This window comes from Zootoca vivipara, chromosome 4 (genome assembly GCF_965207765.1).
Source record: "Zootoca vivipara chromosome 4, rZooViv2.hap1.1, whole genome shotgun sequence".
Taxonomy (NCBI): Eukaryota; Metazoa; Chordata; class Lepidosauria; order Squamata; family Lacertidae; genus Zootoca; species Zootoca vivipara.
The window spans coordinates 38,336,980-38,361,806 of record NC_142587.1 but is presented as its reverse complement, the minus strand read 5'-3'; the positions used below and the strand labels follow the sequence as shown (position 1 = coordinate 38,361,806).

The 24,827-nt window shown below is 44.5% G+C and overlaps 2 protein-coding genes across 12 annotated transcripts in view; both read left to right on the top strand.

Annotated features, from left to right (window-relative positions):
* The window catches only part of PIR (pirin), a 32,636-nt gene extending 25,940 nt beyond the window's left edge, over positions 1-6,696 (top strand). For all 11 annotated transcript variants that reach the window (XM_060273509.2, XM_060273507.2, XM_088667746.1 and 8 more), the window contains 4 exons: positions 841-885; positions 1,889-1,971; positions 4,649-4,715; positions 6,295-6,696. In XM_060273509.2, coding sequence (XP_060129492.1) covers positions 841-885; positions 1,889-1,971; positions 4,649-4,715; positions 6,295-6,410 — 311 coding nt within the window. In that variant the 3' untranslated portion in view covers positions 6,411-6,696. The remainder of the gene's footprint in view (positions 1-840; positions 886-1,888; positions 1,972-4,648; positions 4,716-6,294) is intronic.
* Positions 6,697-6,932: 236 nt separating this feature from the next.
* Positions 6,933-23,346, top strand: VEGFD (vascular endothelial growth factor D). Its single transcript, XM_035115765.3, has 7 exons — positions 6,933-7,621; positions 15,340-15,550; positions 18,376-18,566; positions 19,455-19,603; positions 20,841-20,938; positions 22,166-22,361; positions 22,668-23,346. Exons 1-7 carry the CDS (start codon positions 7,538-7,540, stop codon positions 22,792-22,794), a joined length of 1,056 nt encoding a protein of 351 aa, XP_034971656.3. The 5' UTR covers positions 6,933-7,537; the 3' UTR covers positions 22,795-23,346.
* Positions 23,347-24,827: the final 1,481 nt, after the last annotated feature.

The window sequence follows — 24,827 nt, the reverse complement described above, 5'->3', positions numbered from 1 at the left end:
ACTCCTCCCTCCCCCCCCCAAAAAAAAACAGAGTCGTTTTTGTTGGGGATAACCCATACTGAAATTCTCTGGTGTCAGAAAAGGTTATTTATGTATTCAACAACTGCGACCTGTGTTTTGTTAGCCCCAAAGGAAAGTGAGCGAGGTCCTAACTAAAGAGGATTGGCAACTTGAGTTGACAGAATAGGCACAACTTGTGGATTTAACACATAGAAAAAGAGAGCAAGAAGAACATGCATTTGAAGAAGACTGGAAAACATTTATTGAATATATGGAAAGTTTTCAGCCGAAATATACAGCTGAAAATGCTGGCAGCATTAAGATAAATTCAACAGAGTAAATAATTTTTGATGGATGTAAAAGTGGAAAACTGATTTGAATGGTTATAGTAAAATATACAGAGATGTATGATATGTAAAATGAACCATGGGAAGAGAAGAAGGGAAGCCATTGGATATTTTAAAGTTTGCAAAATGTTTATTTGAGATTGTAAAATAGAAAATTTAATATTTTTTTAAATAAAAATAAGTTGCCTCCCAGTAAGCCTCTTAAAATGCAATAACTTAATTATTTATCCTGTTGTTAAATAGAGCAGTTGATGAATACATTGGAAAGTCCAATGTATTTTGCAGTAGTGCATGTGTCTCTACTTTGGGGAGGTGTCGTAGCTTGGTAATAATGTTGTTTCATTAGTTATGTTACATCTGAAAATAAGTAAAATATGGTTCAAAAATGGAACCTTTACACCTTGCAAATTACAACCTTGCATGGCCCAATACAGGCCTCTGTATGTTTAAACTGTCTATGTATTTGACAATATTTTGCCCTTTTACATTTCAGGTTGGACAGCGTTTATTTACACGCTCTTTGGTAATGTATATGTTGGTAAGTTGCTTGTTGACTCCACCCTGTTTAGATTACTGGAAACTGCTTCTGTTTTTGAGAACCATTTTTTTATTTTCAAAAGCTAGTATGATCTGTTTTTAGGGGTGAAATGGTATTCAGACTGTTGTAAATGTAAAACAGGCAGCATTTGCTTGCTCTGTAAAAATTGCTGCTTTTAAAGATTAGCAGGTGGCTTCCTATTGGTTTATGGTCTATAAAGCCTGCTACGGTCTCTGCACAGTATTTCCTAGAGATTGCTGCTCTGCCTATGAGCCCACCTATCTATAAACAATAAATCTGTGGTTGACCCTTGTTGAGGGTCCTCGTGGCACAAATGAGCCACCTTAGTTGCCACAGGTTGGAGAAAGCTTTGTTTGTTGGGTAATGAAGCGGTTACTGTACCTGCAGAGGACCATAGTGATGCTAGATATCCTTTCACAGAATCAGAGTTGGAAGGGACCGTGAAGCTCATCTAGTCCAATCCCCTGCAATGCAGGGATTTTTTACCCCATGTGGGGCTCGAACCCTGAGATTGAGTCTCATGCTTTGGCTGAGCCATCTCAGCTGAAGCATTTATTTCAAAGTAGAAAACAGATATTGCAGGGAGAACTGTAAATGCCCCTTATAGAACAATCCTATACTTGGAGGGAAGACACATCAAGTTCAGTGGGGCTTATTCAGGTAAATGGTTATAGCAGGCACCCCCAAACTTCAGCCCTCCAGATGTTTTAGACTACAATTCCCATCATCCCTGACCACTGGTCCTCTTAGGGATCATGGGAGCTGTAGGCCAAAACATCCGGAGGGCCGCAGTTTGGGGATGCCTGGGTTATAGCATTGCATGCTTGGACATTGTAAGTCTTACCTTGCAATGAAGTTGTCTGCCTGGAAATTTTCGTGAAAGGTTTCATTATTCATATATGTTTCTGAAATAGTGTGAAATAGCCAGTACCTATTTGGAAATGTTACACAATCACCTCTTGAAAAAAACACCTTTTTCCAGGTCCTTCTGATGCTCAACAAAAAATAGAACCGCACCACACTGCTGTGCTGGACGATGGAGACTGTATTCAGTTTGAAAACAAGGTATTCTGCAACTAATCTGTCTCCCCCGGAATGCCTTCAGTAGATTTTAACAATAGTAGACTGGGTCAGAATAAATCCCAAATAAACCGCCTTAGCAAGAACCCCCAATTAAAGTGTTAAAAGAGCTGCTGAACATGTCTTCATTCCCTTCCAATGCTAATCGTTTAAGTGTCCTTTGCTTGCATGTGGTGTACAGTTGCTTGGTTGCAATTCTTGAGAAGCTATTATTCTGCAACAGCCCATTGACTCTTAAGTGAGGAAGTGAACTGGATTTCATCGGCTTCATTTATTCTTACTCTTTGTATTTTACTCCCCACACCCTTCAAGCTGCTTAAACTGCAGTTTGCGGAGTGCTTTCAGGTGTTCTCTACAATGGAAAAGAGGTGTATTCTGGGATACATTCTGACTCAAGGTGGCCCTGAATAGCAGTGTGTCTTCTAACAGAAGTCTTGACGACGACTTCTATAATACAGATCAATTCTTTGCCCACCTCTCTCTTCAGATATTCAGTTCAGCTACACTGGAGGATAGGAGGGGCTGAGTTTTTATATCTAAGCTCTCCAGGCAGCCTCTCACATGCTGGTTATGATATAGCGGTCTTCGAAGAACAGCCAGAAAAAAGAAATTGTGTGGCTGATCTTTACAAAACAGGTTGAGAATTGCTGAGCACATAGTAGCTGCCTGGCTTATTCCTAGACATATCACTGTACACAAAGCAAGGAGCTGGCCCAATGGACTCTTGACCAGTGAGCAAGGAACAGAGGCAGCAACAATATTGTATGTTTGGATGTGCTGAAAGAGCTCCCCAGATCCCCTAGAACTGAGGCTGAATTTTCCTTGGCCCCTTCCTGGTAGGGACAGGGAAGGACTCTTGTCTGAAACCCTAGACAGGCACTGCAAATCACTGTACACGAGAGTGGCCCTCTAGATGTTATTGGCTCTGAATTTCCTTCCGCTCCAGCTAGCTTGGCTGAAGGGTTAAAGGAGTTTTAGTCCAGCAACATTTGAAGAACCAAAGGTTCGCCAGCACTGATGTAACCGGTGCTGTGTTCTGACAATAGAAGGTAGCTTCCTGTGTTGAATCAAGTTGAATCAAAAGCACCTCCTTCAATCTGTTCAAGTGATTACCGATATAGGAGTGTGCAGTTTCCATTGGCCTCATTCACACACCGTGGCAGACATACAACTCAAATGGCAGCGATCCGGCTCCTTCTTCTGCCAAATTGCAAAGAGACAAATCTCAAGCAGTGAGCCAAGACCAAACCATTGTATAATTCATGTTGGGGAGTAAGATGGTTTGTTTTGCATGCCCCTTGAATCCAACTTTTCTTTGTATGCTTAATCGTCTCCAGGCTGGAAAAATAGGTTATAGGTTGTTGGAAAGAGCGGTTTATTTCGTGAGTGGAATCATAGGAAGTTATAATTTGCTTTCTTAAAAAATATATTGTCACTTCTGCTTCTGTGCTTTTCCTAGAAAAATTGAACCTGACATGATTCAAAAGTCTTGTTTATTTTTCGGTACAGGCTACACCCTTATGTCTCAAGACAGTTTTGCAATACTAAGACTACAATAGGGTCTGTTGCAATTCTTTTCTTACATAATATCCAGCAATTTATCTTCAGTGCAGCCAGATTCTATGAGCCTCTGCTGAAGAGACAGTGCTGCTTTGACAGGGTAGTTTACCTTAAAAGCTACAACATGCCATAACACAGGAGTGGGATTCTTAAGAGGCCTCTTTTATCCTTAGCAGAACTGCCACAGCACAGTAAAAAGTTCTATAGGTTCCAGTGGGAGGCCCTACACACCAGAAGAGCCTGTTGAATCATTTTCTGACCATTGAAGTGGACTCTAGTCCACAAAAGTTTATGTCATAATGAATTTGTTACTCTTTCAGGAGCACTGGAGAACTTATTTTTGCTGTGACAGACTATTTCTGCTACCTCTCTGGAATCTATTCTAACAGATGTTCAGCCCAGTTATGCTGAGGGATGCTCAAGAGTTGGGGTGGGGAAGTTTCCTTGTGGAAAATCTTGGGCGGGGAAGCGTTGTCTATTTGTATTTGGCCTTTAGCTCTCACCAAGCAAAATGCGCACAACTGCCCCCTTTGTTTACATGTTTAAATTCTCCATATATTTTATAACAACTTGCATGTGGTCCATAATATTGTATTTAGATAGGATCCAAATCCCACTTTAGGCACAGGGCTAGATGACCTTCCAGATGTCTTGGTTATTTGGGTTTCACGCTGACTTGCTTGCACAAAACTTACCAACAGGTTAGATTCTACCTGGTCTTTATTGAGCATTGATTCTGGTTTTTTGTGGGGCAGTTATACTATATCCACCCTGATTTGCATGGTGTTTATTCGCCTTCCCACTAACCATTTGTTCAGTCCACATGGAGAGGCCATGGGTCATCGCTTGGGACAAGCGCCAGCTCATCCTTCTCCCCAAGCTTGGCAGCGGTGGGGAAAACAGTGACATTCCAGGATCAAATCAGAAACTTGGAAGGCTTTCATAATTCTGGGACTGTCCCTGGAAAGTCGGGACACCTGGAGGGTATGCTGAGACACCACTCTTGTGATCTACTGTATTGTAATTTGCTCCTGCTTTGGGTATCTAATCTCAAAATGTAATTTATATGCTGCTGATTGATGATTTCTGCTCATTCTTTTAGGATCCTGAAATGAGCCATTTTGTCTTGGTGGCTGGGGAGCCTATTAAGGAACCAGTAGTGCAACATGGTAAATATCTGTTTATCAAGTCGTCCTCTTTTTAAACAAATGGGGCAAACAGAACATATTTTCATCTTCAACTTCAGGTGCTTATTCTGGAATATCTCCCCCCGCCCTACTGATGAAAAATCTGCAGTTGAACATCAGTTACTTCCCGCTTTGGCCTTCCCCTGGTATTTATAGGGATATGCCCTGTTTGTAAATCATTGTATTTGAGAGGCCTTGCTTGGAATCTTACGTTACAGTTGTGTTTTGCTCTTGGGAAAACAGGCTGGGGTTTGAGCAGTCAGATCATTTAGATTATTTCCCCAGTTGAAGGATGTATCATGTTACAGTGTGCATTAAGAGATTTGTAAATAAATTTTTGAAAAGAAGTGTATAAACATTGGAAAGCAGAGTAAGTAAATAAATGTTACCGACCTCCTTGCAAAGGGACTCAAATTGTCATATTGACGTTGTTATATCTTACCATCATTGCACAAAGCTACTGGCAAGCAAAATGTGAGAAGGGGAGGGTGGGTTTTGTGGAGAAGAACTGAGACTGTTACTTCCATGGAATTTCAGTAACTTGCTTACTTTAGAGCCATCTGCATTGATGCAGTGCTGTACATGGCACATAAATGCATGGGTGGGGATGGTTATGTATGACAGTGTGAATGATGTTGTGTATACGTTTGTCGGGTTGAGTCCATGCGTTCCTTCAAGTAAACACATGACGTATGAGTGCATATGATCTCAATGCACACGCGTGTAAAGTGACTGGAAACTTGTGTGTGCTGTGTCCTGAGGGGGAGGGGACCCTCTGCTTCACCTGGATCTGCAGGTCTTTGTCTGCAAGTGTCTGTGGAAACAGTTCTAGAGAAGACTTGAAAGTTGGAAGCAATGTGTCCCTACCTCTGCCTTGCTTTGCCCTCTCCACCAGTTGCAAACCGTGGCAAACTCTTCCTTCGTTTACAGCATGGTGGCTAACAGTCTGTGGTCACAGGGCCACAGTCACCCATGGCCAGTCCATCAAGGGCTGCATACAAGCAGTGGGTGTGCTCTCACCCCACAGCCTTATCAACCAACCAATCTGATGACCAGGGAGGGGACTGTTTGCATCCCATCAGGGCGCTGTGCTCCACCCATCCACCTCTGCTATGTCTACCTCATTTCCCCCTCTTTTTGTTGCAGTGACCAAAATCAGTAGGGGCAGGGGGCAGGAAAAAAATTGTTTGGTTGGGGGCCAGATGAGGCACCCAAAGTATTGATTAGCTGCTCCTGATTTATAGGGTTAGATCTTCCACTTCCACAGCCAGCGTGTGTGGAATCCCCAAGATTTCCCTTTAATGTGAAGGAGAAGGGAAAAGAAGAACCTGTCGCCAAATGCTAGGGAGCAATTTGGCAATCCTTTCTCAATTGCTCACTCAGCAAATCCTTTGATGTGGTGGCAACCTCTATGCCAACCTTCAACACAGCTGAGCCCTTGGGAATGAATCTGGGGACCAAAAGGAGGAGAAGGGATGAGATGCAAATCGAATTCATGTACAGAAAGCCTAAAGCCCAGAATAATTAAATACTACACTGAATTTTGCAATCTATATCGTAGGTCCATTTGTGATGAATACACAGGAAGAAATTCAACAAGCCTTTGATGACTTCAGAAATGCAAGAAATGGATTTGAGAGGGCCACCACTTGGAAATCAAAGATTGGAAACAAATGACGTGGGGTAGCAGAACCCAGGCTGGCTGGCTTTTAAAAAAATATATTTGCAGCTGTACACCTTGATCTTTACTGCATTTACTGATTCCATTTGCTATTCCATTTGCTACATTAGTACTGATCATGTGGGCTTGCCAGATTGAGCCCAAATAATATTTCTAGTATGCCTAGAGCCAAAGTTAGCTATTAGAGTGTCGTAGATGGGTACAGCTGCATTTTTATTACTCTGAGATATACATGATATATAAACATTCTGTTTATCTGCAATAAAAAGTTTTCATCTAAAACGTACAGTCTCATGCCCTTTCTTTGTAAAAGCACTGCTTTAATAAATGAAAAGGCTTTGCCAAAATCCGTACAACACAGAAAACCTAAAGGGTGTGTGTGTGTCTGTGTGTAGCTGTAGGAGTGCACCTATTGTAGTATGTCAACTTTGTAAGACCATGTGTTAAAATTTCATGTTTCAGGTAATACCTTTTAAAGGAATGGTGGCAGACATTGCATCGGTTAGTTTAGTAAATGCTACACCATCGGTAGGGACAGAATGGGATAGGAGCCAACATGTGACTCTTGTTTTCTGCCAGTGTCTGTATCAGATTTAAGACACATGCTTCTACAGGCTTCCATGAAGGCTGTGAAAAAAAGTTTCAATACAGAGAGTTGGATTACAGCTCTCTCTAGCTCAAAGCATCGGCCGTTCTACAGCCGTCTTAAAAGGAATCTTGTAACATGGAGCACCAAACCCCCTCAGTAGATTTTAACCTTTCCTGGACCACAAATTAATTTTGAGTTTCTCTTTGTGTCCAGGTGGGAGATGGATTGATTATTATTTTTTAATAGACTGGGACCTGTATTTGCCTGCTTCTGGAAACGTTTTTTAACTTTTGTATTTTTATATCTAAAAAGTACCTAGAAGAAAGAGATGACATTGTTTAAGTGAATTCTACTCTTCTTTTTTAACTGTGCTGTTTACACCTCCTGTATACTCTTTAAGTTTACGTGGAGAGTAAGATTCAGGGTATGCATTTTTAAAAACATTAGCAGTTCACAGAGAAATGAATTTTGAAACGTTCTTCTCCAGCTGTGTGACTTCAACTGTGTAGCAAAGTGTGGACATTAACCACAAGGATGTACAAGCCGTGGACAACTGTAAACATATTTATAGTGTCTTTTCTACATCTGCTGCAAGGTTCTGAACATGGATCTGTAAAGGTAAGTGGGCTTTATTTTGGAATTGTCTGCATCAATTGGAGTCTCAAGACCACATGGGTCTGAAACAATCTTCGGACTACAGTGGCACTTTTTTGAGTTCTTTCTGGGGTGACTCTTAAGTATTGCATAAATAAACAACTTTGATGTATGTAATACCGTGGGAGAAGATTTAACAGCCAATTGAAGCATTTTCTTCTGCCAGATTTCCAAGGGAAAGACTAAAGTGCATGTTTAACTAACCCATTGAAATAAATAGTATTTAACTTTTGGCTGACTTCTGCCGTAAGGAGTATATAGAAAACAGGAATGTAATGAATCTACATTCACAGCTGATGGATACTTTTCTTTTTTGCCACTTAAAAATATAATGTATTAATTAAATGATAATTCATTTTCAGCGGTGGCAGATGACCAAATAGAACCTTTTTTTAAAATTCCAGTATGACAGCTTTTTGCAATAACACGGCATTCTCTTAAATTGTTTGATCCACATTCTGTGCTTTTTCTGCATCTCTCCAAACAATTTGTCCATTACTTGTAAGCCTTCTCTTTCTTTGGCAAGATTAGGAAGGTTGTCTTTTTGACCTATCAGTCACTCTGTTTTTGCATGGATCCACTTTGAAAATAATTAGGTTTGTAAATACTGTTCCCAAATAACGTATTTGCTACTGCCCTTTAAGATCTAGATCCTAGAAGTTTTTGTCATTCCAGGACATTGTCAAATGTGTGTGTGTGTGCTTAGAGAAACTCCTTACTGCTGTATAATGTACCAATCCAGTCTGAATAATTAAGGCTGGATTCCTATATGGTTTGAGAAGTAATTCTTTGCCAGATCTGATATGGGAATGCCTTCTAAGGTTGGTTCATGATGTAAGCTTTCAAAAGATAATATTCTAGCCTCCTATACAACTTCATTGTGTAAATAGCATTTTTACAAAACTTTGAAAGTTTTGAAAAGGTATCGGTGTTCCTCATTTCCTTAACTTGTTACATTCTACTGTTAGCTACTTCAGTAAATCAGAAAACGGAATTGAAGATTCAAGCAAGAATTCTGTTATGTTCACATTAACGGGGGGCGGGGCGGGGCGGGGGGGTGCAACTGCTGGCATTTGGCAAAAATGTGAATCAGCCAGGCCCCAGGGTACCTCTGCAGTGCAATGATATAATGCCAATTATATTGCAGAAGCAACATGGATATACTGTGTAGGTCAAACTAAAAAGAGAGAGGGGGTAACCATTACTTCCTGCTAGAGCAAAGTCAACCTTTCTGGTATTCTCCCCGAAATGATTTCCTTTTAACTTATCAAAATACATTTATTGTTAATGAAATTAAGGCTGCAAACCTATGCTATGCATAATTGTTTGGGAGTGGGCTCCACTGTTGACTGTCCTTGCATAAGGGTTGGGCTGCCAATGATTTCTACATAGGAATGAGAAAATGCTATTTTGTGCTTTCTGTTAAATCTCCTGAGGTTTTGAAATCATTATTTTTTTACACCAAGTACCTATTATTTTATTTTATTTTATTATTTTATATTATTTTATACCAAGAACCTGCCAACCTAGCAGTTCGAAAGCACGTCGAAGTGCAAGTAGATAAATAGGTACCGCTCTGGCGGGAAGGTAAATGCATTTCCGTGTGCTGCTCTGGTTTCCCCAGAAGCGGCTTAGTCATGCTGGCCACATGACCTGGAAGCTGTACGCCGGCTCCCTCGGCCAGTAAAGCGAGATGAGCGCTGCAACCCCAGAGTCGTCTGCGACTGGACCTAATGGTCAGGGGTCCCTTTACAGTACCTTTACATTTACCTATTATTTGCTGATTTTTCTATAGTTTGGAATATATTTCAGCTGATGCAATTCTATAACTGCCTACTCAGAAGAAAGCCCCATTGAATTGCAGGGGGCTTATTTCCAAGTCAGTGAGTACAGAATTGCAGCCTATGGCTTAAAAGTGCTATGAAACATTTTGAGTGGCAAGTTATTCTAAACCTCGGCGACATCAAGCCACTCTCCTTTCATGTAGGACTATGGGCAGCTTGGTGTGAAGTAGATTGATGGACTGGACTGGCTTTACAATCCTCTTGGCAGGGATCTCTAGGCTACAGAGAAGAGCCCAAGTTTAAATTATGTCCTTTCTGTAGGGCAAGTGCCTTGAAACACCTATGTGCAGAATTCCCTTTAAGAACATAAGATACCTGCTGGATCACACCCCAAGACTCATCTGGTCTGCCTTTGGGGGGACCCTGTTTTAAAATTTCCCAGCAGTGTATGGCAAATGGTGTTGGTTTTCTCCACCGTATCATATTACAACAGCAGTGTTGTGTGTGTGTGTGTGTGTGTGTGTGTGTGTGTGTGTGTGTGAGAGAGAGAGAGAGAGAGAGAGAGAGAGAGAGAGAGAGAGAGAGAGATTTATTGAACTGTATACCAGACCCGGCTCTAGGTGCACTCCCGGTGGCGCCGGGCCGGCAGGGGGGGCGCTGCGTGACGAAGCCGCGCAGTGAGGGCGGGGGCGCCAGAGCGATCTCAGCGCCAGGGCGCCCGACCTGCTCGAGACGGCCCTGCTTTACACAATGACTGTAACCTGCCTAACCAACATGGGCTTGTTCCCAGTATGACAGCAAGTTGAAGCCTGTGTTTCATTAGACAAAGAGAGAGGATCTGCCTCTGTGTGGTGTTAGGAACAGAGAGGTGTTGGAGTTTAAATACAGCTCAGTACTGCATACCGGAAGCAGTCAAGTCCAGCGGGAGTGCCTATATAGTTGGCTCTCTCTTATGTAGCATTGCTGTTCCTGTAGCCCCCAAATGCTGGGCTTGGCACCCAACTACATAGCTGCCAAGTTTTCCCTTTTCTTGCGAGGAAGCCTATTCAGCATAAGGGAAAATCCCTTTAAAAAAGGGATAACTTGGCAGCTACCGTGTTTCCCCTATTTTAAGACGTAGTCATTATATAAGCCATAGCAGGATTTTAAGCGTTCAGGAAATACAAGCCATACCCCGAAAATAAGCCATACCTCCTAGGAGCGAGACCGCTGAGGGAAGAGGAGGCGAAGGAGGCGCGCTCAGTGCTGTGGGGGCTGAGGCATGGTGCAGTGCCCCGAGCCTCTGGGAGCCGGTAAGAGCAGGAGGCGGCTTGCCAGGTCGGCATCCAGCAGTGTGCGCGGAGCACCCCGAGCCTCTGAGAGCCAGCAGAACGAGGAGGAGGCTTGCCGGGTCGTCGCCCAGCAGCGCGCGCGGAGCGCCCCGAGCCTCTGGGATTGTTGTTGCTGCTGCTGGCTGCCGGAGGCTCGGGGCGCTCCGCGCGCGCTGCTGGGCGACGACCCGGCAAGCCTCCTCCTCGTCCTGCTGGCTCTCAGAGGCTCGGGGTGCTCCGCGCGCCCGAGCCAGCAGCCTAGCTTCTCTTTTTTTCCCTGCCCGAGGCAGCCTGCCGCCCCGCTACCGGAACTGGCGGCTGCAGAGCGGAGCGCTCTGCAGCGCCAGGCGGAGCGCAGCGGCCTGGCCTCTTTTTTTTCTTTTTTGCCTGCCGCCCCGCCACCGGAACCGGCAGCTGCAAAGAGGAGCGCTCCGCAGCGCCAAGCGCTCGGAGCGCCCTGCAGCGCTGGGCGGAGCGCAGCAGCCTGGCCTCTTTTTTTTTTTGTCTGCCGCCCGCCACCGCAACCGGCAGCTGCAAAGAGGAGCGCTCCGCAGCGCCAAGCGCTCGGAGCGCCCTGCAGCGCTGGGCGGAGCGCAGCAGCCTGGCCTCTTTTTTTTTTTTGTCTGCCGCCCGCCACCGCAACCGGCAGCTGCAGAGAGGAGCGCTCCGCGATCGCTCCTCTAGACCACCTTGCCGAGAGCCTCCAGCCTTTCAAGCGGCAATGCTCAGGCGCCCGAATGGGAAGAGAGACCCCCCCCTTGCCAGATTCTGAGCGCTCCCTGCTCCCCGATGGATTGGGCAAAATCCGGCGCGCAGCGCAGGCGCGGGATGAAAGGCACGATCCAGCCTCGGCAGCCCTAGCGACGGCGAGGGGGGCGTTGCGAGCCATTTAAAGCTGTGGCCGTTGCTTCACTGCTTTTTAGCCCCCTGTCCGGCAGCTTTCTGTGTCCTTTTTGTGGTGCGTGAGGAGCGCTGCTATCGGGCTGCGCTCCGGCTGCCTTTCTACCCCCCCCAGTTGTTTAGTGGCTTTTGCGGCACATGAGGAGCACTGCCATTAGGTGAGGAGGAGCACTGCCATTGGGACGCGCTCCGGACGTTTTTTCTAAACCCCCCAGCGGTCTGGCTGGCTTCTCCTGACTTCGCAGGGTGCTGCCAGCCCAGCAGCAGCAACGCCGGCCACGGCAGGAGGAGGCAGGAACCACTAAGACACCCCCCGAAAATAAGCCATAGGCTTATTTTCTTGAGTAAAATCATTATAAGACGGTGTCTTAAAATGTGGGAAACACGGTATGCATCACTTCACAAAAGGCCAGACACTGCGCCTTCCCCGAAAGAAGAGGAACCATTGCTTTGGCAATGCCCCTGACCTGTAAAGACAGCTGCTCTGGTTTGGCCCAGTTCAAGCAGAGCTCCTCCCACATATTTGGGCCAATAGATGGAGAGACCGCAGAGGAAGTTTTGGAAAACATTGGGACGAGCTTGGAGAGACAGAACAATGCATTTCTTGTTAGGTAGGGAGAGTAGCCAGCAGGCACTGGGTGGGAGGAAGGGGAATTTAATCATCTCCAGGAAGCAGCAAGGCAGAAGAAACAGAGGGTGTGTGTGTGTGTGTTTGTGTGTGTGTGTGTGTGTGTGCGTGTGTGTGTAGAGGCTCTTGTCTGGGCAAAGGCGCTTCAGGGTTCTCCCCTCTTAGCATTTGTGAACCTAATGAAGGGCCGGCCCACCCATGAGGCAAGGTGAGGCGATCGCCTCAGGTGGAAGAATCCATAGCGGCAATGAATCCCAATGTAGATCTTTATCCCACCCCCATTCCCGATGTTGCTCTTCACTCCCCCCTTCTTCCCTGGTTCAAAGCAGGAGTTAAGAGCCAATGTCCAAGCTTTCCTTTGACCAAAGCCAGGACGTTTGCGGTAAATCTCCAGGACTCCGCCTGCCTTAAAAAGGTACTTGACCCTATGGGCATGTGCACTGAGCAAACAAGATTCAGGCTGTTTATTGAGAGCTTTTTTTCCTCCCAGGCAGCTGTTCCAGGAAGAGCAACAACTTGATAGATTTACCTTTAAATGTGCACTGAATTTAATTTCTCCTCCTATCCCTAGGTGGCCAGCTATCAAACCCTGCTCTAACCCAGTAAATAGCCAGGCCACCCCAACTGATTAGCTATGGGGATATTATCTATTTACATGCCTGCTTAGTTAGCAACATTTGAGGGATGGGAGATCAAAGTTATTTTTCATTTAATACAGCAGTTGGAAACACAGACAGCCCAATGTTCCAGGGCTACCGCCACAAATTACATTTCATGGCATGTGCCGTGAATATTTATTTCCTTAGGAGTTAAGAAATTTTCTAAAGTACACATGTTGTCAATAAACATATTTATTGGCTTTCTGAACCCTCTGCTCCTCTCAATTCCCTGTGACTAAAAGTTGTGATGAGCAACGGTTTCAACATAAAATAAATGTGGTCACAATATTCCGGAAAATTGATCCCGTCAATTCCTCTGGGGAGGGCCATTCTTCTCTGGCAAGTCTTGAAAGAGAGCCCTCTTTTTTAAAGACTGTTACCATGCACCAGGCAAGAGCAGATAAAAAGCACATGCTTTTTAACATCCCACTGCACGTCCTTGATGTACTTACTTATCACTTTGAGGGGGAGTGGGGAAGGTAAAGGGAACTTGAGAGCTTTATCCTGGCCATGCCATTTTTGTTCATGAAAATGAGTAGAAAGATATGCCCTCCCTTTCTGGTGCTTCAAAGTTCACAAGAAATACAATTGCGTATTTGACTTGGTTTTTAACGATGTGGCAAGCTGTTAATCAAGAACGAAAATCTCAAGACAGTAGCTAAGGAGATATGAGCATAGCTGCCAAGTTTTCCCTTTTCTCGCGAGGAAGCCTATTCAGCATAAGGGAATTTCCCTTAAAAAAAGGGAGAACTTGGCAGCTATGGATATGAGTAGCTTTCAGCTACCTGTATTGTATATATTCCATTTTTTTTTGGGGGGGGGGGAGCGGCTGGAGCCACCAGCCAGGTTCTTTTATCTCCTGGATTGACATTTTTGGTACTGCTTGGTCATAAACATCTTCCACATGCCAGTGGCATGGCATTGTACCCTGTGTGTGTGTGTGCGCCAGGTTAAGGAGCTTCTACAGTTTGGTTCCTGGGTTGCTTGAAAGCAAACCATGTTTGATAAATGTCCTCAGATAATTCATAATTCCCCGTGAGTCAATGCTGCAGAGTGTGAAGACCACGGATGCAACTTCAGGAGACAATAGGGTCTTCTGGAAATGGAGGAACAGTCTTGAGTTCCTAAATCTACCTCCCAGTTCTTCTCTCACTGCCCTCTTCTTATATGCTGGACCCAAAGCTATGACTTGGCAGTCTCCCTGGGAACCTAATAGGGAGACACAATCTGTGTTAATGCTGTGAGCACTTTCATCTTGTGCATGCAACAGTATGCTTTACAGATCAAGTTAACTGTAAAATGTTAGCCTTGGGAGGGAAAGGGACATCGTTGAATGCTTTTCATGGCTACTCTAAGTCAGTTCTTTATGATATGGGTATATGGGCTGGATATATGTTTATCTCAAGGCACTTCTTGGTATGCTAGGGGAATTCTTCATATTTCTTTTCTATGATTAGTCATTCTTCCTCAGGTTTGAACAAGGGACAGACTCCTGATCATTTATCCAGCAATATCTCAAGGAGCACCTCTCCCCTTATGAATCGACCCAGACCCTGCAACCATCATCTGATGCCCTTCTTTGTGTGCCTCTTCCGGGAGAGGTCTGGAGGGCGGTAACACGAGAACAGGCCTTTTCTTCGGTGGCTCCTCATTTTGTGGAATGCTCTCCCTGGGGAGGCTTACCTGGGCCTTCATTACATATGCCACCACCATTACATTTTGCCACCAGGCAAAAACATTCCTCTTCTACCTGGCATTTGGCTAATTAAACAACCAATGGCTTTTATTGTTTTTGTTGTTATTATGTTACGTATTTTTGCGTTTTCATATTGTAAACTGCCCTGTGATGCTTGGATGAAGGGTGGTATATAAATTTAATAAATAAATAAATAATAGAAAAACCATGGGGTGGTGATCCCATATCTGGGATCGTTTGTAATTAACCCTTTAGTTACAAACCTTAGAAATAACACCTCCTTTAATCCAAGAGTAATTTTTTAACTTTTATATGCCTGTTGTCTTTGTCCATGGAGTTTTCTTGGCAGGGATACTGGAGTGGCTTTCCAGTTCCTTCTCCAGGTGGATCACGTTTAGTCAAAACTCTTGGGTAGCCCTGCGTGGCATAGCTCATAGCTTCTCTGAGTTATTCAAGCCCCTTCGCCACGACAAGGCATTGATCCATGAAGGGGCCATGGGGTCACGAAGAGTCGGACACGACTAAACGACTAAACAACAACAACAATTATTTAACCCAGCCTGATGTATTTTTTAAAAGTCTGTGTTTTTTACAGTCTATATTACATTGGCACATTCAACAGAAACTTGTGCTCTTTTCTACCTAAGGGCTATAGATGTAGGCACAGGACTGATCTTCTGTTTTCGCCCGCCCCCTTCCTTACAGAGGACGTCACTTTCTGCCCTGGCGTGGTCAGAGCAGCAGATCAGGAAAGCTGCTAGCCTGGAAGAACTTCTTCGCATCACCCACTCTGAGGACTGGAAGCTCTGGAAGTGCCGGCTAAAGCTCAAGGGCATGGCCACTATGGATTCCAGATCAGCCTCGCATCGCTCCACGAGATTTGCCGCTGCTTTCTATGATATTGAGATACTGAAAGGTAGGCTCACAGTTTATGACCTGAATATTTCTGGATCCACAGTGACTTATGTCGGGCTGCTGTCCTGTTCCTATTCAGAGCTGACCCACCCATGAGGCTGGCCGGGTGAGGGGGCTGCCTCAGGCAGCACCCTACAAGCAGCATCCCCCCCCTCTTCCACCCCTCAGCTTTGCCACACTGGTCTCCCTGGCCTCTAGCAGCCGTGAGGAACTGGCAGCAAAGCTCTGCAGAACACCTCCTCTTCTACCGAGTTGGCGAGAGGAGGTGCATTCTGGCACCCAGCTTTGCTGACAAGTTGGCGGGAGATTTGTCCCCCTCACCAGGCAGTGTGGTGGGGCTCTCCTGAAAGGAGAAGTGGAAATCAAGAAAGGATCTTTCCTCACCACCCCCCGTACCCTGGTCCAAAGACTGCTTACAGAGTTTGCGCTCGCATTGTGTGTGTGTGTGTGTGGCAGCGGTTGTGAGACATTTCCCTTTTTTGTGTGTAAGGTTTTTTTATTTGATTTTTAACAAATATAAACACATATCAAAAATTATTCAAGATCCATATCTCGAGATTGCTCTGAATCTCCTGACTTCCCCCCATCCCTTCCATTGACCATAATAATAATATTTATAACTGCATATTGATACCTATCCATTTTTTTAACCATCCAAATTATCCATACTTTTGCAAGATGTTTCTCCTCAGGTGCCAAAAGATCTCGGGCCACCCGGGTTTTTATGTGAAAGGCAGGTTGTTATATGTGTGTTTTTTTGTGCCGAAATACACACACACACACACACACACACACACACACACACACACACACTTGCTGATGGGTCTGTTCCTTGTTCATAAGGTTATGTCAGTGCTCTGAGTGATACAAGCAGGGAGCTGTCTTTTTTTCTTAAAAAAAATCCATTTAAAAATAAAGTAAAATAATATTTTAAGAAGTCGAAAATGGTACAGATAGGAGTCGCCATTTGTCTAGAGATGTCACAGACACTGTCCAATATGTATTGATATAGCATAGCCACTATACCGAAAGCATCCCACAATTGTGTTTGTGGTGCTTGCTTGGCTGGGAGGAAATGACATTTTGTCGGCATTAAAGCAATGGACTTTTTTTTGCTTGGGGTGCTACCCTGGGAGAAGCTGCATGGATCCCTGGAAGAAAAGCATAAGATATGGAGCATTTATTCCATGATTTAATGTGCTCACCTGTAAAGGTGTCTACAAACTTGCAAATTCACACCCTGAAAAAAACAAAACAAAAAATGTAATGTGCTGAAAGGGTGCTTGATCGAAGTTCTGAGTTTGAAGCGCAGACAGGTGTCAAACCCATTGTTGCAAGTTCTGTATCAGGCATCCCGTCTCATGTGTGCTGAGGAGACCAAAACGTACCTAAGGAGACCAAAAAGAGGAGGAATGTCCTCTAAGCCTGCCACAGACTTTTTTTAGATTTTCTGCACAAAACTAGGTATTTTTCTTTGTTTCCGCTCGCAACACAGTTCAAGCAACGCTGCTCTAAACAAAGCATTTTTTTCCACTGCAGGGAAAAATGTAAACAGACAGCATTATTTAAAAGGAATGTGCCAACAGCAGCTCGAAATGCAGAAACGTCCAAATGCCTGTTTTTATTAGGTGTGTCCTGATGTAAAACACTTTATCAGCTTGGACATTGCTGGGCAGGAGCTTCCTGGACATCTGTTCTTACAAAGAGGAAGAAACAGAGACCAAAACATTGGAAAGGATGCCATGGGCTCTGGTCGCACCCCACGGGTGGCACCTGGATTTCTGTAGTTAGACCGAGGGTTGCTAACTCCTGAACTGGCCCTTATAGCTGTCCCTGTTAACAGCCGTTTGATCAGGTGACCAAAGAGCAGGTCATAATGTCTGCAGCCATGTTATGAAAAGTTTCACCAGCCCCCCTTGAGCTCATCAGATATTTGTTAAAAGGTCAGGAGAAGGCCAGACATTATTCCCACCCCTTTTCTGGACAGTTACATCAGAAGAACTCGACTGGATCAGGCCAAGGGCCCAGTGCAATCTAGAATCCTGAGCTAACAGTGACCCAACCAGATGTCTTGGAGAAACCCACAAGCAGGGCCTGAAGGCCACCGTGTTCTCCTCAATTGTGAGTCCCTGCAACTGGGCGTCATGTCACCCCAAGCTGGATCCCATGATGACGTTGGAAGGGCAGCATTGTGTGGATCTGGCAGATCATGAGATTAGTTACAATGCCAGTACTGCACCTCTAAGGGGGCTGATGACAGAATATATCATATCTGGGTCTTACAGAACACATTGTAAAACACAGAAAGGATAAGGGGAGAAATTATAGCTACATCAGTTATGGCGATCAGTTAGTAAAGTTCTCACCTAGATTGAAGCAATCCAGAATTGATCATGATCCCTCTCTTTCCAAATTGCCATTTCAGAGGTGCAGGCCAACAGGGGACCATCCAAACACAGAAAAAATGCACAAACTGGTTTGCAGAAGTGCCAGGTTTTTGCAGGGAAAACTCATGGGAGAACCATAACAGCCTGGTGACGACTGAGCATGGCCATGAAATGTTGAATGGCTGTTGCAGGGGTGGGTGGGAATAGAATACCATGGTGAAGGGAGTACTCCACTCTGCTGCATTCCATTGCACATCTCGCTTGGCTCATTTATATTAATAAACAGCAGATGTCATGATGTTGCTCCCCCCCCCCCCCGTCAAAGTGTAGTGCTGCATCTCACACAGCTACGAAGGACTCAGAGAGCAGGCCAGTGACCTGGTGAGTCCAATTGTGTGATGACAACTGCTGCTTTTAGAATGGCTCCCTTGTTCTCCAGTCATAGATGAGGAGTGGCAAAGGACTCAGTGCGTGCCAAGGGAGACCTGCGTGGAAGTTGCCAAAGAGCTGGGCACGGCCACCAATAAGTTCTTCAAGCCTCCTTGTGTGAATGTCTATAGATGCGGAGGCTGCTGCAATGAAGAGAGCCTAAGCTGCGTGAACACCAGCACATCTTACATATCCAAAACGGTATTTGGACTTTTTTCTACTCTTCTCCAGTTTGTTTCTCCTTAACCGTCAAATCCTATGCAGGTTGACTTTGAAGCAAGCCCCTCTTAATTGAATATACTCATAGATAGCTCTTTCCTTAAACCACAGAGCCTAGGGCTTGCCGATCAGAAGGTCGGCGGTTTTAATCCCGGCTATGGGGTGACCTCTCGTTGCTTGGTCCCAGCTCCTGCCAACCTAGCAGTTAGAAAGCACGTCAAAGTGCAAGTAAATAGCTACCGCTACAGCGGGAAGGTAAATGGCATTTCCGTGCGCTGCTCTGGTTCACCAGAAGCGGCTTTGTCATGCTGGCCACATGACCTGGAAGCTGCACGCCGGCTCTTTCGGCCAATAAAGCGAGATGAGTGCCGCAACCCCAGAGTCGGTCACGACTGGACCTAATGGTTAGGGGTCCCTTTACCTTTAAGTAAGTGTGTGTAGGAAGACCAACCACCCAACCCCAGCTGATAGGAGTTGTAACCCAAAACATGCAGAGGATTCCATGTTGGGGAAGAACAAGGCATGAAAGTTGTCCATAGCTATGAATCTATTCATGGCAGAGCAAGTGCAGCTGTCCCGCATTCACTCATGTCTGTAGAACTATAGGCTCTCCACTATGTGACGAGGAGGACATGGCGTGAACACATGACAAGGAGCTGCAGGCTATCAAAGATTTCAGGTACATGTTGGACTCATGTCCATCACATGTCCTTAGGGGTGAATTGTAATTGAAGATTCCTAACATGAAGCTCAATCCTCCATTTTGCTTCATTGAGCAGGAAATATGGAGGCTATTTAACAATGAGGGGAGGCTATTTAACGATGTGTATTAATAGGAGTGGTGAAAAATGCTGTATTTCATCTTTCCAGCTCTTTGAGATTTCAGTTCCTTTAACAAATGTGCCAGATCCGATTCAAGTCAAAATTGCAAACCACACCGGTTGCAAGTGCTTAACAAATGCTCAGCGCCCATCGTACGCCATCATACGACGATCTGTTCAATATCCAGAAGAGGATAGGTAAGATTTGCAGTCAGTCTTCTGCTCTCTATCCCATTTTATAAAGATACACAATCAGTCACGAAGCTTTTCTGGGTGTTCATGAATTGTATGCTTTGTTCTAAGATTAGTGGTTATCCAATGTTTTTAAAAAGTATGTTTTTCAATGCTTTGTTTTTCAATACAAAGAAAAGTTAATGACTGCTTGGAAAAACAATGTAGAAATATGTTACATAACATACAGACTTCTCTTCTAGCAGCATTTTTAAATTACTATGGCATCTTTGATATTTACATTTTTTAAAAAAAGAGAGTCAAAACTGTCACAGGCAGCTGTGGCAAATTAATAAACAGCAGGCAGTTGGAATGTATTGAGGCCCCAGTTTGATGACTTAGCAAATACAATTCCTTGAACTGTTCATTTGCCAGTAATGAGGCTTCTGGTCGAAGTTCCTAAGACACGTCTCTAAATGCAGAAGCTTCTCAACAGACTCTGAGCCCCAATACACCACGGCTATGTGCCGCCTGTCTACTTAACTCAGCCTTCCCCAACCTGGTACCTTCCCAATGTTCTGGGCTGTAACTACCATTTGCTTCATCCAGCATGTTTGTGCCAGCTGGGGTTGATGGGAATTGTAGTCCAAAATATGTGGAAGGCACCAAATTGAGGAACCCTGGCTTAATGTATTTGACTAGGCGTAATTAATTTGACTAAGGGATGCGGGTGGTGCTGTGGGTTAAACCACAGAGCCTACCGGTAGGGTTTGCCAATCGGAAGGTCAGCGGTTCGAATCCCCACGACGGGGTGAGCTCCTGTTGCTCAGTCCCAGCTCCTGCCAACCTAGCAGTTCGAAAGCACGTCAAAGTGCAAGTAGATAAATAGGTACCACTCCGGCAGGAAGGTAAACGGCGTTTCTGTGCGCTGCTCTGGTTCGCCAGATGTGGCTTTGTCATGCCACATGACCTGGAAGCTGTACGCCGGCTCCCTCGGCCAATAACGCGAGATGAGCGCCGCAACCCCAGAGTCAGTCACGACAGGACCTAATGGTCAGGGGTCCCTTTACCTTTACCTTTAATTAATTTGACTATCCCCCCCCCCAAAAGCTGGCTCTCAAATTCCATTTTTGCATTTATTTATTTATTTGAATATTTATATACCACACTTCCATAAGAAATATATAACAAAGCGGTGTGTATATATCAGTTACTTTTTAAATGTGTTCTTAACATATTTATTTGGCCTTTTGTTTCCTTCTAGTTGTCCCCAAATAAACAAACTGTGTCATAGTGGCTGGATGTGGGACAGTGATAAATGTGAATGTGTTGTAGACAAAGATCGTCCTGGCAGAAGGGAAGGTATATACTAGTACTACTTATATACTCACTTTAATATTGAAATCTGGACAAGTTAAAAAAAAACCCATAACAACATTATGAATAACAACATTAACAAACTGAAATAGGTGGGCAGAGTTGATTCCCCTCCCCCCGGCTCCTGTAACTCTGCATCTAGAAACAAAAGAGTAAATCTGGGCAGATTGGTAGTTAAAAACATTTTGCTTTTACTAGAATTAACTGAAATGAGAAGCTCAGTCAGACAGAAGTAACACTCATTCATTTGAAGCAAAGCATTTGTCCTCCTCCCAGATTCTCCCACCCAACTTCACATGCACAGCGGGATCATCATCATCATTATTGATTATCCTAGGCTATGTGTACCTGGAAAGATAGTAAAATCTGGGCAAGTTTCAAGAGCAATTTCCTTATGATATGGCATGAGAACCTGATGTTCAAAGCGGGTGGGAAGAAAATACTTACCAAGTGATTTCTGGCCGTTTCTGAGACAAATACTGCCCCATCCCTGGAAAGAGAAGCAACTCCAGATAATTGTGATTGCAATTAATGACCTGGGGGAAAAGAGCTGCACAGCTAGCGCCAGATGTTCAAGGGTGCTTTGCACTTTGTTTTTCCTAAGCAACAACACCGCCCCATGCCACAAAGCAAACCATATGGGCGAAACTAAGGAGGAGTTTGTGAAATTGTCATTAGGGTCTTCTATTCAAAAGGGGGAAGGCAAAAAAGCCCATTGGGCATGCCCCAGGCTAAACTAGCTCTTTAGATCCCAACTGGGGGAAAAACTAGAATATGGTTGTGTATACATCATACACATAGTGCTGCTGGGGGGAATGACAGTTCCTAGAATACTTTGGGTGTACGGTACACTTTAAATGTATGTATATTGCTATCACGACTTATAAAGTCCATATCCATACAGACTCTTTTTATTTCTGCTAGAATATCAACTTCATTATAATTACATTCTTTTCAAGCTGTGGATTCCATAGTTTTCACTGTAGGTTGATAGGAGTTCAGATTTCTGGACTCGCAGTGCCATAAATAGTGCATTTTATAGGTTAAGTTCAAGTCTTGCTGTACATCTGCAGGATATTATTACCTTTGAGTGACACCCTGTATCTGTGATGTATAGCGAAATGTTGAGGTGCCAACATTTTCGGAAGAGGGTGAGGAGTTTTATAAACCTCTCTCTCTCTCTCTCTCTCTTCCCTACCAAACATGTGCCAGGGCTCCCTCCACTTGCTGAACTTGCGATGTGTGCACCAAATATGAACTTTGATGAGGAAAATTGCGAGTGCATCTGTAAATGGAAGTGCACTGGCAATTTATTTCAGAACAAAGAGAACTGCAGCTGTTACTTGTGTACGGAGAACCAAGACAGCTGCCTTCAGAAACACAAGGAGTTTAATGCAGAAACATGCAGGTAAGCCTTCCTTTACATTTCAGTTCAATGCAGCATGCTTGGTTCACGGCCAGATTGATTGATTCCCACCCCCGGGTTGAAATTTGTACTAAATGATTGGGCTTGTGTAGAAGGTAAATCTCCCATTTAACAAATGATAATGAATGAAGATCCTCCTTGCAATGGGGAGCCATGAGTAATGATTCTGTACCTCCTTTCACATGATCACAATGGACATAAGTCTTTTCATGCTTTCCTATACATACTCCATGGAACAGAAGTGCGCACTTACCACATTGCCTTCTCTGACTTATTGTCTTTAAACAGCTGTGAAGACAAATGTCCATTCCAAGCCAGAATGTGCCCAACTGCTCGGCCGGCATGCTCGAGGCACTGTTGCCGCCCGAGAGGGGGAAGAAGTCCTCACGGGTCCCAAAGCAGAGAAACACCATGACGGAGCTTTTGTTATCTCCTGTACTACCACTGCCACACAGCTTTGCAAAGTAGCTGCCCGCCATCGACTGTTAAAACAATAATAATCATGGATACGGGTGGCTTTACTGCTAAAAAATATAATTAAAATCCAGTCTGTCTTCGTTATTAAGACGACGAATGGATCTACAAGGACATTGCCACCTGACCGCTGATATATGCTACAACAGACTTTATCCTTGTTCTGTAACGGACTACCAGAAAGACCTACGGTACGTTCATTGATGTTGTATGAAAAAAGAAAGTGGCATGTAGAAGCAATGGGGATATCTTTACTGAGCAACTTTGAAATGCAGAGAATAGTTCTATGCTTTCAACCTTCTTATTGCTCATATTTGTTTTTAGACCAACTTTTTCAGACCTTCTGAAATTTGGTTCCCTAATGCGTTCAGCGCTGAATGATTCGATCTACTGTCTGTCTGTGTTTTATTATTTGGGTTTATCCTAGAACTACTGTCTGATGTGCCCTATTTAAAATGTATATAGAAAAATAAAGGCACCAGTTATTAATTAATATGCATTGGCGTGTATAATTTCTATTGCAAGCTTAGTCAGAAGGAATGAAGTACGACTAGAGGTTTTCATCTGCATCCTTTCATTCCATACAAATGGAATAAAAGTGTCCCCACACTCCTCCTTTTTAAAGAAGTCTGTTCTACCACTCGTGGTAAGACTTGGGGTGAAACTAAATGCTATTCCTGTGGCAGGGGATTTTTAAATTTGATGCTAGGGAGAAGGAGGAGAAGTTTCACCTTTTCCTCCAGATGTAATCCTCTCTAAAATCATTCCTCTGCATTGCAATTAGCCTTCTTATTACTTTACACCCCACTCTTCCTCCCAAAGGAGCCTAGGATGGCAAACAACAAGAGATGCAACAATAAAATTACCTTTAAAACAATTCCAGTACAGATGTGGATGAGGAAAGATCTCAACTTAGCAGGAGGGAAGGTCTTCAGCAGGCGCTGAGAAGGCATCAAAAATGGCACCTTTCTAATATTCAAGGGGAGGGGATTCCAAAGGGAAGGCGCCACAGCACTAAAGGCCTGATTCTTCCGTTGTGCGGAAGGGACCTGCTGATAACAGTGGTATTTACAGGAGGCCCTCCCTCACCTGTGTGAGTGATCAACTGGATATATATACGGGCTGAGGCTACCGGTATAAGGAGAATAGTGCACTAGATCAGGACTATGCCATGTGGGGATAAGAGCTTGAACCTTTTGCCTCCATCCCAGCCATGATCCGAATTGGATCCCACTCCCAACTCCAAGTCTGCTATTTGCGGTTGGACGGAAATCTCCCTTTGGCTCTGCTGGCTGGGTCTGCTGGGAGCTGAAGTCCTGCATGAATGGGCACTGGTTCCTTGCTTCTGATTTAAAGGTTTACCATTCGCTCTGGGTTCTCCTATTCTCTACTTGGTGGGGAAAATAGTTGATCTTACTTTGTCTCTTCCATGACACCGTTGAATTATGGGGTGACATTGGCTTGAGTCCCAGGTCCTTACACCTCTTTCTCGTGAGGACCATGATGGATATAGGGTGTGGCTTAATTGCATTTCAATGAATCACTAGCGGCCCTCTGCACCGGATGGAAGACCTCACCTCCAGGACCTCGGCCAGGCAGCTGGTTCAGGTGGCAACGTAGGACTCGATATCTCTGCCTAGGGAGTTTATTTTCCCAGTATATATTTCTGAGGCAGGATAATGGGCCTCACTCAGGGTGATACTTTAAACACTCAGAGGGGTACTTTAAACCGAATGAGGTTGCCAGGCTTATTATTTTTAGCAGTGCCTTTCATTCATGAGAGGCTGGAGGAGTGCTCGGCTTCCTTTACAGCCGGCGGCCACCAGCTTAGGACGATACGATAACAGTTAGGCCGTTAATCACAGCTTTCAAAGGAACACTGATAAAGGAGCACTGGTGAAGCATTGAGGAGGAGAAGGTTGAGAGACGGGTAAGCTGGCGCCCGGGAATATAAAAGGTAAAGGGGCCCCTGAC

Bases quoted from the DNA above. Each gene is read 5' to 3' on its own strand.
- VEGFD (XM_035115765.3), top strand. From the start codon at position 7,538: ATGTACAAGCCGTGGACAACTGTAAACATATTTATAGTGTCTTTTCTA. The intron at 7,622-15,339 runs GTAAGTGGGCTT...CCTTCCTTACAG, and splicing joins CTGAACATGGATCTGTAAAG to AGGACGTCACTTTCTGCCCT. The intron at 18,567-19,454 runs GTATTTGGACTT...TCATCTTTCCAG, and splicing joins CATCTTACATATCCAAAACG to CTCTTTGAGATTTCAGTTCC.